We start from the raw sequence: 17,171 nt of genomic DNA, 5'->3' as shown, positions 1-17,171 counted from the left end.
AGATATTATATATATATATATATATATATATATATATATATATATAACACACACACACACAAAGATGTGTGGAGGGCGAAAAGAATTTGATAATATATAATGTGATCGAATTCAAAATTTTAAATATAATACTTCTGATGTTTTATTTCAATCACCTAAAATTTAACGTACAACAGACTGATCACTCCTCTTTCAAAAAAAAAAAAAAAAAAATTTAATGGTTGAAATATAAATTTTAAATTTTAATTATCAAAATATTATACTTGAGATTTTAGAGGATTGGGGTGCAAAAGCCCCAATATTTTCTCAACTTTTATTTCAAAATAAACATCAACTAAGTGCTCTTAGAACTGCACCCACAACGACAACGACCACCTAAGCAGACCCCTTTGTCCGGAAATGGGGTTTTCTTGCAAGCTTTTCCACAGTAACGGTCTGTGCACTCGCCTTTGCCTTTTGCTTTAAATGACGTCCCACAACTCATTCTAATTTGGCTACTCTTCTGCAGACCACTTTGCGCCATCCCGTTGCCTTCAAAATCAACGCATCAATGAGATTATATAAGACAGGCAGCGTAGTGTTATATTTTTTTCTATAAAATTGTTATTACAACATTCTGGCCCATCACGCGCGCTTATACAATTTAACTAAAAGCTCAAGTATCAATCATTTTCGGCCATCATAATTCTCTGAGTTTGTTTGGTAGCATATTATTAATAGGTATTATTCAACATTCCGTTAAGTCGAGAATCTGATATTAGTAAATCCAATTGTGAGGCAGATTTATTCTGTCTGGCCTTCCGTTAAGTCGAGAAAATCCAATTGTGAGGCAGATTTATTCTGTCTGGCCGTATCTTGTTTTCATAAACATAAATTTATTAGATTTGATAAATCCTATCTAAGCTAAATCTGAGTTGCAACCAAGCACGCCATAAAACACGAAAAAATATTACATATGGAGTCCGGACTAACACCTCAATAACATCGCAGTGTTATTTGCGTGATCCTCTGGACGTTGTTAATGATGTCATTCACCAGTGTTATTGCGGTGTTATTGGGCTTGTTTTGCCGGGTTCTTCAAGTGAAACCGAGGTGTTATTTGTGTGGTCCTCCGGGCGGTGTTGTTGATACTAATTACCTGTGTTATTGCAATATTATTGTGATGTTATTAGGGTTGTTTTGTGATGTTATTGAAGCGAAACCGCAGTGTTATTTGTGTGTTCCTCCGGGCGATGTTATTGGGGTTGCTCGCTGGTGGTATTGTTGTGTTATTGTGGTGTTATTGGAATTGTTTTATAATAACACCACAATAAGCCCCTTTACATCATTTTTATGTGGTCATTGGCAAGATTTTGTTGGAGTCCCGACGCAGATCTACTTCCGGACTCCGATGTAATATTTTTTTCCTAAAATACCGCCTTAGAGGGTGTTTTGCTGTCAAAAAAATTAATATTGATAGAATTTAGTAAATTCAGATTTATTAAATTTCTAAATCATAATAAGTTGCATTGACTCCTTCGCTGAATTTATTGAGTTCAAATTTCAGTTGAATGGAAGGCAAAATTCAATCCTTCAATCCAAAATTTCATAATCCATGAAACTTGCCCATTGCTCTGTGTTTGGCTGAATTACATAAATTCTGCCTTAAATTCTATTAATAGGCGCTACCTAACACCCCTTTAGGCTTGATATATGGTATAAGAACATAACCTCAGGATCCAATTTTGTAAGACTATAAGAAAAAAGAAATTAGAAATTGAAGAATCATTTTTCTAATATATGGAAAAAGCAGAATATCTCTTGACACAAATACAGAAATATGATTCTATGCTCCAGTCATAGTGAGAAAAAAAAAAACCAAAATTGGTGAAGGGAAATACCGAAAGCCGGGAGAAGAACCAAAACAAGCAAAAGACCAGACACCAATTTCTGAGAGAACATTGTAAATTTGAATTTTCTTTTATTAGCCTTAGAGAAGAAACTTACGTTAATGAACTAAGAGCTTGCTTTGAAACCAATGGCATCAGATCTTTATATAGCAGAAATGGTGGGTATTTAAGATAAGATGGTAACAATGATATTTCATTTTCTTATTGAATGAAAAATGGACCAACTCTTCATACTTTGTTAATTCATATAGACGGTGAAATCATTACTGTTGGCTCCGGATCTCTTTTATAGACCAATTCAATATTCTCATAGCTGTCCAGCACCCTTATATGATTGATTCCTTCAAAATTGTTGATTAGGCCAAATGAGAGCACTTTTTACTCTACATATTGAGATAACATTACGTATGGAGTTTGTATGCCTACACACTCCTAGTACAATATTATTGTAGACTGTTGTATCATATGTGTACAACAATGTATAACACTTGTGCACAGAGTCTGCATGTATACGGACTTCACATGTAATAATTTTTCATGCACGTATGACCATAGGACTTAATTCTTATTTTCTTGCATACGTAACACTCATGCTTCGATTTTTACATATATGTAACTTTATTTATACATGCAAGCTTGTTTTTCACTTTTTAAGAGTTAAACCTGTGATACTATTTACTTAATTTGAAAGATTTGGGTGTTATAAATATAAAAAATAAAACTTAGGTGTCAGATATATAAATAGGTTAGAATTAGGTGGTATGTATGTAAATGCCCCCTTTTTTTTATGGTTCCATACCAAAGCGAGCCATAGAAAGCTAATAATTAATATATCTCATACTTCGATGGAGAGTTTGTGACATCATGTAGTAAAATATTTACTGAAATGCACTTCCAACCATCCAATAAGCATTTTTATATCAAAAGTCATATAAATATAATGCCAGCTATTATCTTGCAGACCACGTCATCAAATATAGATGATACCATCGTAGAATATTTTAGCTACAATTATGAGAGATTTCTTAATATTTAGAGACAAATCATGCCCATATTTTTAGCCTCGTGGCTGGAAAACGAGAGCCAATGGCATAAATTAATAGCACAGAACAGTAAATAAGAAAATATCTACACATAATTAGTCTCCAGTAAAAACAAAATAATAAATGCATATCAATCTGGTCATAATCAATTATATCATGATTTTAATTATAAGAACCATCAAATACTTGGAAAACATGCAATGGATTACAACATTACCTGTAACATTACCAAAAAGAAAAAAAAATCAAATTATTAATTTCATGTTTTACATCTCATTCATGAGTGGATTCGTCTCTTTTCTTTAATTAATTATAACAAGTCGGGAGAGTCAGATCTGTTGAATCATAATGAGTAAATAAAAATATAATTGCACTATGATAACACCTACAAAATGAGAACTATATGTTTACTCTAAAATTAAAGTTAACTAAATTAAATAAAAACCTAATCTAAGGAGACTCGTCAAATTTTGGAAAATTCTTATATAATAAAAATATATTTCCCCTTACAATGAGATCATAATTAGTTTAGGAATCAAATGTTTAAAATTTAAATGCAGCTTTGTGTCAAATATGAGCATACCTATTATTTACCCTCTTCCAAGCGCATAAAGAATGTTGACTAACCTAAAGTAAGTTCTTAATTGATATGGTTATGATGGGTAGGTTCTCGCATGTCGCTTCCAGATTGCTCATTGTGTCCTCTATAGGACTAATCAGGTCTCAGGTTCCAACTCTACATCAAATTGGTAAATATTCTAACATGTCACCCTAGAATCACCAATTCTACGCCCATCAAAACTTATCTCTCTATCTATTTTCACTCCCCTGGACTAAGTTTCATACCATCCTAAGGGTTAATGTGGTATTCACTAGTTGTGTGAAATCATAGCCCTCCCGGATCATTATGTTTCGTAATGGATTTTAACATTACAAATAACCAGTTTGTAAAGTAAATTAAGAACCCATGAAAATACCATCATAATTTTGGAATAAAAGAAATCTTCAAACCATTCTAATCCTACCCATGATTAAATCTAATCACAATGAGAAAGAGTAAGGAAAAGTACTCACTAAGCATGGAGAAAATAAAATAGAAAGCTTCGTTTAAATCAAAGCAGATTCACTAGAAAAGTGTTTACAACAATTATAATATAATGAAGAACAGAATAATTAGTTTTTTGAAAGAAAGATAACAATCCCTCCAAAAAAAGTCTCATGTTGATCCACGCAATACTCATACAATTCATTATATATATTTCTCATGTCTCAATAGGATGTTGAAGGTTCTCAACCAACTAATGTCTTCTCAGTATTTATAACATCCCCTACCTTTCGCTCATTTGAATTCCAAAAATAATTGTTTCGCATGGAGTCATTCCTAGTTGATTTTTCTATGATCAATCGTGAAAATTGAACTTTGAATTCTTAAAGAAAAACTTTGATCTTAAGCGAGAGATTTCGTAAGTGATTTCAGTTTTTTAAGATGTAATTAACTATAGGGGCTTGCGTCTATAAAAGAATTAGTAACTCAGATAATCTAAACCTTACCCAATCTTCAGACTAGATAAGGGAACGATTTGTTGGAAATTTCACATACAAATAATTATCATAAATTTCTTAATTTGAATAATTGAGACCATTCTTGTGTGATATCCTCTTCTTTAAGGATGAAGTCTTACTTGTACTATCTTGCTCTATTATTTAAACCATTAAATATATGAGATTCGTTTGATCTCATTCATTTTTCAAAATTAAAATTCACTTTTTCAAAATCAAAATTATATGTTTAAATTAAATTGTTTTCATTTTTACAAAAAGAAAAAAAAAACAACATATCATTCTCAAGATAACACCCAAGCATGAATTTTATATGACATATCTTTCTCAAGATAACACCCAAGCATGAATTTTATATGATTTGATAAGCATGAGAAGCTTTAGCTTTTCTTTATTCGTTCTTTCAAATAAATAGAAATAATTTGCTCAGCTTTTATTGTTTGGTTTTTTCTCCAAGACTTGTATGATTGCATAATATCTTTCGCTTTTCTCAGCTATGAATTTATGTGCATAATGACTGTCACTTTTTTTTTTTAGTTTGAGCTATAATCTTTTTGAGAAAATTTGAGTTATGAAGAGGTACCAAAATACATTTTAGATTGTAACCCTTGAGAGCTTCTTCATGATCTTTTTATTTTGTTAGTGCTTTTAAAAAATCAGCAAAAAAGTGAAGCAATATAGAGGATTGAAGAAGAAATGATAATGTAGTACCCACAATTATTTCAAGACTATTTTTAAAGAGATATGGTATGTAATAACTAAATCGAACTATTAGCTCAAATTAAGATGGAACCATAGCAAGCCCAAAGTTCACTTTCTCACATAAATACCCACCTTCGAACTCCTTCACACAAATCACTCTAACTTGTGCTACTCTTAGCAAGAATCCTCACAAATATTTGTTCATTCTCATTACCCCCTCTTTTGATAAGGATGAATGATGTTAATGCTTTGATCCCCCCTTCTTTTTGCATTCTTTATATGCAGTCATTGAACTTGTTTCCTTACCCTAAAATCTTAGTCGCCATCCCTTCTTTGCTTCATAATTGAAAGCGGCCAACAGAATCCCTCTTCTTCTTCTCTAATAAAAGAGAACCACTCTCAAGTCTTTGTTAACATCTATACACACAAGGCATTCACCTCTTTTCACTTTATCATTCTTTTTCTTGATACATGACTTCATTATTCATCTTCTTTCTGCAATTGGATAAGCTAATGTTTTATATAAATTTAGATTAGATTTGTATTCTCAAATTGTTTATTTTTAATGTTATATTAGGTTAATTAAATATTTAGTTAATTATTAGTACTATGTGTATTTCATTCCTTTAATTTTAGATTATAAATATCTTTTGCTTAGTGGCTTTCAACTTAATTATGTTGTAACCAAAATTATGTAGGCTCAACTAATAAGTTATAGTACATACACTTAAAATTAGATATATTAGAAATATGTGTTTATGTGTATGATTCAATATTACGATCTTCAGTACAAAGAAGAATTCTTATTTTATGACTTTCAAGTTAAGTTTTGTTTAACATCATTGCTTGAATCTTAAATTGAGCCGAATTTTTGTCTCTCTCATTTCAAGAAAAGTTATTGCTATTTATTAAAAGAAAAATTCTTTGTTAGGTAGGTTATCCTTAACTTGTTTTATTAATTTCATAGAAGTTTTTATGTTTTAGGTCATTTCATTAATATTTTATTACTTTTCATGCATAAACTTGGTCTTTTTTATGGTCATAATAAGAGGAAGTTGTGTGGTTAATTCTTTTGGGTTTATTGCTGTATAAATTCACATATATTGAATAAATTCATATAACTGTCATATTTATTTTCATGTAGGTTATTTATCTTAAATGCAACAAATTATATTCATGTAACAAAGATGTTGATATATAAATAATGTTGGTTACACTATATATAATATTCCTGCAAACTACATGTAATGTGGAGATTATATATATTTATAATAATCACATGTGCAATGATATTAAACCCTTTTGTTAAATGCTATTTAGACTAAAAATTAAATAGAGAAATCAATTATATTTATGCATGCATATTTTTATGAAAATATTGTCCACTAGAGATAAATTATTGATGAGTTATGGGCAGATAAATATATAGAACCTTGCCTGATGTTGTGGCATATACGTGTTAATATAAAAATGCATATTTGCACTTAACAATGGCAATCAGCCAATCATTCATATGGTCATAACATAATTAAAATTAATATTCCTTGAAACACATAGCATATTTACACTAATGTAATACCACTTTTTATTTGGCAATTGGCATAGATAATAAAATATTAAAATATAAGACAAATAATAAAAGAAGTGTAAATAATTATTTACTAAAAGCGTTGGCTACGGAAATACACTGCTAGTAAATAATTATTCCCACTTCTTTTATTATGTCATATATTTTAATATTTTTTGATTTATGCTTTAATAAACGGAACGTCTAGTTTTGATTCGTTAAATTCGTTAGTGACTTCCCCTACAACAATTCCATTAGGGTGATTTATGTACAAATATCATTCGTATTTCTATTGGATTTAATAATGCATTAGTTTATAAACTCTACTTAATCAAAATAAGTTAATTACTTTTCTTAGCCTTAACACTCATATTTCTTGTATACAAATGTACTTGTGAAGGTAAAATAAATTTTATAACCTTTTAAACACATCCTATATCATCAAGCTCATATGACTGCTGACTATTGCATCAACTTTATATATTACAATCAATATTCAAATCTCAACAAATATTCAAACCATTTTCTATTCAAAACTAAACCATAGTACATAAGTTCCTAGACCACATTCAAATAAAAAATCAAGTAAAATCAATTATGACAAAATTCAAACAAGATTCGGTCGTAAAATAACGCCTAGTAAAAATATATAATTCAATCCTTGTTCAAACAACACTCAAATATTATCAGCCTTCAAATTTGGCATTCAAGATTCAAAGCATATTTCAAATCGAAGTAAAATTTCGAATAAAATTGACAGTTTTTATTTTTGATATATAAAGAAAAAATCCCCGTAAAATTTGCCCCCACATTACAAAACCTTGATGAAATTCGAAACCAACGTTACAAGGCATACTGCCTGGTGCACACAGATGCAGCAGATTCATAAAACAAACGCCAACAGCCAACCCAAGATATTAGATTGAAATATTAGGAGAAAACTACATCCCGACCAAAAAAAAAAAAGCACGCATGCAATTATGTAATCAAAATCATAAAACATTAAAAGCAAATTCCATTGAGGACTTTATATGCCGATACAAAAAAAATTGTCTGAAATTAAGAAAGAAGAGCAGCTCGGCTCAACCATTCAAACTACCACTAAACTCCCTTAAACCCCCAAATAGGGGATAATCCAAACATGCCCTTCTCCGGTTGCAAAGGCAGCACTGCTTCCATCTATAGTTCATCCTGCAGAACACGAACAGGATTCAAGCACAAATTGATTTGATTCTTGAGATAATTTTAGAAATAAAAAACTGATTAAAAAATTTAACACAGTTTGAGCAAGGCAGAAGTTCTGAAGACTCCGGCACGCCGCAAATGGATGAAACACGAGCAAACTAAAAAGGCAGCGAGGCATCCCAATTTATAAATTTAGATATTTATTTTACTGTATTCCCCAATGGAAAATGTAACTTTGCACAAGTCAGCAATCAGTCATTAGCAATTACAATCAAATTATTAGATGAAATTTCATATTCCTGAAGTGCCTTGAAGAAGCTCATGCAACATTATCTAATAAAAATGTTTTTTTAAAGCAATTATCGATATCCTTATACCTGGCTACTAAATATTGTATCAAATTAAAGAGGGAATGGAATGGTAACTTAAAGTGGAGAACTTATGAAACAGAAAGTTTGGGACATACATGATGGCTTGTGCCCTCTTCATCTTTATCCTCATCATCATCATGATGTTCCTTGGCATCATCATCAACATCAGATTCCTCGGCATCAGATTCATCCTGTGATAAACGAGGGTCTTGCATTAATACCAATATAACAGAAGGAGAATCAATACAATTTTGAGAAAGGTCGCAGACAGAAACCAACATCATCATCATCTATATCATCCTTCTCATCCTCAGCTTTCTCCTGGTGAATAAAAATTACAATCAAGAGTTGAAAACCTTAGTGAAAAAATCAGGAGTGTTAAGAGTAAATTAGCAAGGGGTGGAAGAATCAAACCTCCTCTTCTTTCTTTTTCTCAGCTTCGTCAAAAGCAGCCTTCTCCGCCTGAAGAATAAAACAAGCATGGTGTAAGGATAAAAGAAAATAAAGACACTTGACAGCTGTTCCAATGATCAGTGAAATGAGCTCACGTCTTTGTTTTTTCCCCAGGTTTCTTCAGCAACCTTCTTGGCGTATTCAGGATCATCACAGATGAGAATATTATCGAATAAGGTTCCAGATTTCACCTGCACGTGAAGATTATTAATTTATAAAAAAGGCGGCAGGATAGATTAGCTATATATATCAATAAACATAGCTGGGACAGTGAAATTACCTGCCATAACTCAATTCCAACATACTTCAAATTGGGGAAAACATAGAGATCAGCATCATCCTTGAAATCTATTCATAGTTTGAAATTATAAGTAATAGGTAACAATTTTTACAGTTGTTAAGACATAAGCCAAGATGAACAGAAGTGAGAGAGAACCTGGGTTGTCAATCAGGGGAGCCTTCCACTTGCCCTTGTAATTTGGGTTCTTAATTTTCTGATAAAGTAATAAGCAAATGTACCCTCAAACGTTATTACCTACATACCAACATATATTTAAATAAAAAATTGTAAATTCCAAAAATTCTTCTATACCTTCTGCGTCCATGGTCCTTTGTACTCGGGATTTGGAATGGTGGGTGGAGTCCACTCTCCATCTTCCTCATCGTCCCAATCTTCAGGCTGCAAACCCACATCATTTTCATAGAAGGAAATTAAAATGTAAGAACCAAATAATGCACGGATATTTTGCAAGTAAACACTAAATAAAATGAAAAGAAATACCTTTTTAGCATCAGCATCAGCTATTTCTTTGGGAATATCATCATAACCCTGAAATGCAAGGAGTGTCAATTATGAGCCACCAATGAAACTTTGTGGAGATGAAATTTAAACAGTTGGCATAGCAAAAATGAAATTCAGTACGAAGTCACTCCTCACGCAACTGAAATGATGAGTTTAAGATGCTAGAAAAAAAAAAATATTGAAAATGCATAAGGCATTCAGATAAAGTTTGAGAGATTAATATTTAAAATAGGGAAAAGAGAAAGAACCCAGAGGAATAATGAAAAGGTAGAGAGGGAGAGGGTGAGGGAGGAATGGAGAAAGGGAGACAGAAAGAGAACATCAATGATTACCAGAGTTTACAAAGAGAATGCTTCTCTAGCTCTTAAAATAAATAAGAACTAAAAAAATAGTAATCAGATATTGTATTGGTAAACATTTGTTAATATAATATGAATCCCAATCATGCGAACATAATTATGTAGCCAATCCAAATTAAAAACGTAAAGCCATGTAGACAATAAAGTTTTGCAAGAAGGCTGAAATTTTCTGTGTTATCACAAAATGCCGGCTTGATGTAGCAATGTTGTTTTGTTTTACAATGCTATGTAGTACAAAATAAATTCAATTGTATACTACAGAGATGGATGCACAACTTTGCAGCGTGGTAAACAATCATTGAGCCATAAAGGAAGAGAAAATACAACGGAAAGCTTTAAGCTGCACATTTCAACACAAATACAGATCTTTCAAAATCAAAGTAGCACAAAGGTATCATCAAAAGAAACTATATTGGCTTTTACAGTTTCAAAAAAAGTGGAGGTACCTCTGGTTTCGTGTCTTCGGGATCGGGAACATATTCTTTATCATCCCAGTCTTCAGGCTGTTGGAGAAGCAAAAAAAAAAAACTTAGAAACAAAAAAATAAAATTTAACAGTATTCAAGTGTTCAAAAAGGCTCCAGAAACTTAGAAACAAAAAAATATAATTTAACAGTATTCAAGTGTTCAAAAAGGCTCCAGAATTTTTATACTTTTTTGGCATCAGGATCTTTAATTTGCTTTGGTGGGAGAAGGTCCCAATCACTATAAAGGCTACCGGATTGCTTCTCAACATTGTCGACAAGTATGCTGTACTTAGAATCGGGGTGGATGATGAAAGTGTAGAGATGGCTGAGTTGATCTGTTTCCCAAGCCACCTTTTTTTTTATTAAGTGATTCTTCCCATTACGGGTCAATATCGCATGTACTTTCTTGGTAGCATATCCACAAATATCTGGCCCAAACATAATGCTGCATGAAGCATTTAGACGATAAGAAAGATCTTAGAAAACAAATAATAACAAAATGAAACAAGTTAGATAGGGTAATAATTGATTTGGCGTGCAAGTAAAAATATTACTGCCCTTGAAAAACAAATAGGAATAGGAAGCATGCATGCAACTCGAAAATCAAATGTTGCAGGGAAGAAACATTACCTGTAAGGTGTGTCTCCGCTAAACTTCTTTTGATCAATATCACCACTCAATAATTTCATATAACCACCGCCACAGTCAAGCTTTTGCTCATGTTTGACAGAAAATTGGAAGACCAATGTTTTGTCCTTGTTACTGAACTCGGGAAACTGTGCAGAGATGGCAAAGAATCTATAATCTGGGTAGGTTTGGATGCCTGCATCAACGAAAACAAATTCCTGGTCATTAACATAATAAGATAGGTGGATTTTTCTTTGGTTTTTTTTAATTTATTATTATTTTCTTAATTGATAGATCTATTCCCTAAAGGTGTTAAAAATTAAACAGCAGGGTTCACTTCAGCCTGATTAAAAGTAAACAGGAACAAGGTTTCACAAGTATGAAACTCCTGCTTCCATTTCAACTTGATTGGAATGAGCAGATAGAAAAATTAATGTGAGTGATCGAAAAGATTTTCATAATCATCATTGGATTCATATAGAAGCTTGGTTGCAAAGTTTCAATGCACAATACTCACTTGCATACCCATGTCCTCCTCAAGTATGGGGAGCCCATGTACCATCCACGAGCAGAGGAAAGAAACATGGTAAACATTCTCAACATATTATGTGAATAAAATAACAGAGAAGTTACAGAAAACTAATGCAAACCCTCAGAGGAATTCAAAATGAGAAGAAAAAAAATATCAGGTTCGTTTGTAGTAGATCGTAGTGATCATAATAATTGTCCGGAAAACTAATACAGAAAACTAATGCAAACCCTCAGAGGAATGCAAAATGAGAAGAAAAAAATATCAGGTTCGTTTGTAGTCGATCGTAGTGATCATAATAATTGTCCGGAAAACTAAAACCTACAATTTGCCGATGGACAAAAACTGCTGATAACCATGTAGTCTCCATAGCAACTTACATATGTTCCAATTTAGAAAAACATGAACAAATTTATCCAATCATGCAAAGCTATAACAATGAAGATCCTTCCGATTTGTTACATTTGTTTCAATCAAATAACTAGGCAAAAATAAATGGCATAAGCCCAGAGCCCCAAAAAAGGTCCATTGCAAAAATTACAGTACAGATGCATCAAGATTCTCTTTTGTTAGATCAGAAGAATCTTCTAAAATAAATACCCCATCTCTACATAAAGAGAGAGCATTTTATAAGAGATCATCACAAGTGCCCCAAAAATAACATAATTAAAGCAAATGCAATTTGAACACGAACCAAATGACTCAAAACATGTCTTACTTTTTATATGATTCGGTATTTCCCAAAAACAAAAAAAAACAAAAAAACTAATTAGTAGTTACAGCATGTAAAAAAACAAATGCAATTAGAAAAGCAATGTGAAGAAGACAAGCACCTTTGTCATTTGCATCGCCACTCCATTTTCCAGCAGTGTGATTCCAGTCTCCCGCTGAATTTTCATCCTTTTTCCAATCAGACTTTACCCAGCGATTTTCCCAGTCATCTGAACCAAGAAAAGGAGGAGCAGTTAGCGATACATGAAGATTCAAGGGCATCATAGAAAATATTAAAAATCGGGATTTTCGAACCCAATAATCACCATTAATAATTACAGCGGAAAATAACAAAGCACCTACAAATGTGCAACACATGAGAGGAAAAAATCAACCTAACTAACACTGATGAACTGTATATCTGCATTCCCAATCAAGAATCAGTTCAGTTATGGTAATTGCAAATGCTAGCTTTTTTTTAGCTTACAGATTTAAGACATCATCAATCCAACAACTTGCATAAGGCTCTCCTTAAGTATCATTATTTCTGCTCAGTAAATCACAATTCATCAGGATCAAAAGAGAGGAAATGGAGAGGGCAAATAAAGACTTTAAGCATGTTTTTAAATGAAATAATTTAAGGATCAAAAGCATGTTCGACCTATCAGTCGATCCCGGCGTGTAACCAAAGCACACGACGATTAGCTTCCTCGTCATCGATAAGTCGTTTTAACGAATATCGCTGGACAATATCGTTTCCTTACTCGCATTAGTAAAAAAAAAATCAGATCTAGGGTTTCCTAGAGTGACTGCTAGTTTGTGGAAGCTTCCGCGGTTTCACCTAGCTCAAGCTGCAATACATATCAGCAATGGCGCTTTCAACACCATAAAATGATAATTAACCATCCACCCAACTTATCAAGAGGTTGTACCCTCAGCTAGCAGAAATCAACCAAGTCACGGATTCTACGTTCTTAAACCTCCACCCCACAACCTCATCAAAACAATTAAAAAGTTGAAAAGGGGCAAAATGTAATAAAAAATTCCAAAACAATAATGAAGCTAAGAAATCCCTAGACTAGATCGACATTGAGATCGACACTGAGATCGACAATGAGATGAGAAACATAGAACTAAAACGGTGGCCATATCGGGTATAGTCGGAGACAAATCGAAAAAGTGAGCCCTGAAAAAGAAAGCGATCGAGATCCAGATTGTTACCGTCGAATCGCTCCTCAAAGAAAATCTCGGCGGAGACCACAGAGAAAACCAGAAAAAGACACAGAAGAACCCTGCAGCCGTCTCTGCGCTCCATTTCCACCTTGACTCGAATCACAGTCGAGAGGAAAAGTGAAAATCGGGGGATAATATAAGCTCGGTGGTGTAGATTGTTGAAGGGCGTCCTAGTTATGTTGTCTTTAAAGAACTCTCTATTATAGTGATCCTGAGTCATCGGGCGTTCTATTTTCGTTTGGTTCCGTGGAACAAACGGATGGATGGGATTGGAAATGGAGCGGAAGAATGAGGTTCCGGAGGGCCGTTGTACCTCGTGTTATACCAGCTCAAAAACGTCATGTGGGATGACGTGGCTCGATATTATTGCTCCTTTTTTGTCCACGGGACGCGAACTGGCAGCCATTTCTTGCCACGCTGTACATCGCAAATGGGTTCAATGTTACAGGACGGCCGCGATGAATAGCTGCCCTATATAACTAATAATATCCCGGGATAAATTAAATAATAATAATAATAATTGGCTTTGATTTTATGTAATTCGATTAAACTGAAATGTGCTGTAAGTTTATATTGGGATATATCATTACATAATTTATCTAAAATGAAATATATTTTTTTTCATGTATGCCTTTACATTATGTATATATCACGATCTTGTATAAATGAATATTATTGTATTTTCGACGTAGGATCTCGTATGACTCGTAGGTTCATATAACTCCAGAGTTTCCTTATTTTGAGAGGAGGTTGGAGAGGCCAAATCAGGGAAGAGATAGTGAGAGGAAAAGAGAGAGATGGATCGATCGAGTGTCCTCTCAGAGTGGGAGTTGTGTAAATTGATATCTTTATTCCGCTAGTCCCACCTCCTTTCTCTACCCCCGCCCCCCAGAGTTCCTCAGAGAGGGAGAAAAAGTGAAAAACAAAATGTAGACCATAAGATCTAAGGCCAATCCAAGATGTAATCGCGAGAAAGCTGTAAATTGGTTGTCAATCGACTCCTACATAGATATGGAAGCATGTCTATTTTGATTAATGTTTTCATGTCGGTAGTTTATAAATCTCGAGCAATAATTATGGTGAGCTCAGCAGGTCACTTTGACAAGCAAGCTTGATAGATAGGAGTCTTTCTGTAAAAGAGAAGAATGAGGCTTCTAGCTCAGGACATTTACTAAAGTATGCTTTAGCTCATGGAGTCCCTTATGAGTATACAAATATAAAGTCTTATTTATTAAATATATGAATACAGAAGAACGGGAATGAAGTGAGTTTGAATTTATCCACCTAACCAAATGATAATTTGCATGATTTTTTTATTTTTTTAAGAATATGTCATCTCTCTAAACTACAAATAATTTTTAATAATATGAAAACCTTATTTTTATAAATCCTTACCAAAATTATTTTATAAATCCTTGCCAAAATTATTTTGTAAACTTCAAATTTATCTTGCAGCACAGTGGCAGGCAATAAAAAATAATAATAATAATAATAAACTTCAAATTTGTTGTCGAAAATTTGTCGTCAAATTCAATTGTAATATTTAAGTTCAAAAATATTTTTGTTGGAAAAATTAATGCAATTTTCATAATTTACATGTCCATTAAATATTGTCATAATAGTGACATGTTAGTAAGGAATGGCACCATGCTTCTAAAAGCTATCCCAAGAAACTTCTAGGGAAGGCCTTTAGAGAAGCTCACTTGGGCTGTCTGCTAAAAAAACCTTTTGGGGAGTATTCTTTGGGATCCTCATCGGAGTTCATCTCAGACATCCTTCCAACAATCTTCCTCAGTGTCTTATTAGTAGTTCTCACTTCAGATTTCTATATGCGCTTAAACAACACCCATTTCGGGCTACAAACGAATTGAGTCAGGTAAATCAGGGTTGTATTCAAGCGTGATTTTGTTTGTATCAAAAATTTGAGGTGATACGCCGCCATTTGAAAATGAGCCGACCTCCTGCAGCCTTTGTAATAATGTTTGTTGGTCTTTATGGCTTTTTGATCTTCTGATGGTGCATTTGTAAATGATGTTAATATATTTCGTTGTATGTTTTTGATTTTGCTTCTGAGTTATAATTTCCCTCTTCTATAATACTTTGACCTTGGTTTTGGGGTGTTGTTACCCAACTTATAAGATGTTGGTATCCCATTTTTTGGGTGATGTTACTGAGCTTCTAAGGTTCTGTGGTTTCTCCATCATACGAAAGTCTGCAATAAAAGTTAGTACATATAATTTATAAAAAAGAATCGAGTACCTTTTGAGGCTCGTGCATTCATAGACCTTTGATGTATCTATGTCTTCTGAGGCTTGTAGCTTTCTGAGGTCTTTGATTTACTTGTATATTTTAAGACCTGTAACCTCCTGAAGTCTTTGAGTGGAGTCCCTATTAATCACCTTCTCTCATGGAGTCTTTATATTGAGGATTCTGCCCACTACTAGCTCCTCATCGAGACTTGCCTCTTGGGCTAGTCTTCCAAGGGCATGATAGCTTTTCATCAAGACTATCCTCGTGGGCTTATCTTCTAAGAGCACCGTAGCTTCCCACCAAGCATTGCCTCTTAAGCTTGACATTCAGGGGCATGATAGCTTCCCATCAAGACTTGCCTCCTAAGCTTGTCTTCCAGGAGCACCGTAGCTTCCCATTGAGTCTTGTCTCCTAGGATCGACTTCTAAGGATATAGGAGGAGACTTGTTTTCCACTGTAAATGTTTGAATTTCCTAGGCTATTAGTCGAAGTGCATCTGTCTGACGACTATAACCTTTGTTTGAGTAGAGTAAAAAGAAGAATTCATTAAGGATGTAAGACTCAACATGGGTTGTATAATTGGAAACGCTCGACGACATTAACCCGTAATGGACAAAGTCATATGGAATGCACCAAGGATGGTTAACCTATGCTAGGTTGTTGGTTGAAGCTTTTGCTTGACAATCATAATCGTTTATGGAAGAGATCGAAGGAAATCCACGAAGGATTTTTTACTTATTCAAGGTTGTTATTCGAAGCTTCTGCTTGACGACTATAGCCTATGATGGAAGAGATCGAATAGCGTTCCCCTGAGATTGATTAAACCTACAATGAGGTGTCAGAGATGCTTTGTGTTTCTCGAGATTGGGGCTAGGTCGCAATGGATCATATGTTTTCTTAGAAATATGGTTGCAGTCGTACTTAAGAATAATGTTTGACAACTTATTAGTTGCTACTTTTGAATCTTTTGCCTTTTAGCGGCGATGTTTTCCATACGAGCTTATAAAATAGCTCATGCATAAAGCCTTGAAGATATTAGTTCATTGATCTGATTGGAGAGGAACTCCAATATGGTGATGGGCACTGAGGAAGCATTATTTACGATGAAGATTGCCTCTAGTTTATAAGTAACGGCGATGTTTTCCACACGAGCTTATAAAATAGCTCATGCATCAAGCCTTGAAGATATTAGTTCATTGATCTGATTGAAGAGGAACTCCAATATGGTGATGGGCACTGAGAAAGCGTTATTTACGATGAAGATTGCCTCTAGTTTATAAGTAATTCTCAAATACTTATTATATAAATGAAATATGGGATGACTACCCTACCACAGTCGTGTTGGGATGTTAACGTGAATGACCTTTCGAGGCTGCAATGAAGATTGCTCCTTACATCAAAGAATGCTTCAGAGATAATCTTAA

General features: G+C 33.6%; 1 protein-coding gene across 1 annotated transcript; it reads right to left on the bottom strand.

Annotated features, from left to right (window-relative positions):
* Positions 1 to 7,661: 7,661 nt before the first annotated feature.
* LOC110027295 (calreticulin-like) lies at positions 7,662 to 13,732 on the bottom strand. The gene is made up of 14 exons (XM_020728659.1): positions 13,486 to 13,732; positions 12,387 to 12,494; positions 11,028 to 11,220; positions 10,584 to 10,842; positions 10,378 to 10,434; positions 9,552 to 9,599; positions 9,363 to 9,449; positions 9,207 to 9,264; positions 9,051 to 9,118; positions 8,866 to 8,961; positions 8,732 to 8,779; positions 8,597 to 8,638; positions 8,413 to 8,508; positions 7,662 to 7,952 (listed from the first exon to the last, which is right to left on the bottom strand). The coding sequence occupies exons 1-14, from the start codon at positions 13,715 to 13,717 to the stop codon at positions 7,941 to 7,943; spliced, it is 1,404 nt and encodes a 467-aa protein (XP_020584318.1). The 5' UTR covers positions 13,718 to 13,732; the 3' UTR covers positions 7,662 to 7,940.
* Between the last annotated feature and the right edge of the window lie 3,439 nt (positions 13,733 to 17,171).

The sequence above is a fragment of the Phalaenopsis equestris genome, unplaced genomic scaffold (genome assembly GCF_001263595.1).
Source record: "Phalaenopsis equestris unplaced genomic scaffold, ASM126359v1 Scaffold000422, whole genome shotgun sequence".
Lineage (NCBI taxonomy): Eukaryota > Viridiplantae > Streptophyta > Magnoliopsida > Asparagales > Orchidaceae > Phalaenopsis > Phalaenopsis equestris.
Note: the sequence above shows the minus strand (reverse complement) of the source record. Positions and strands in the feature narration are given on the sequence as shown.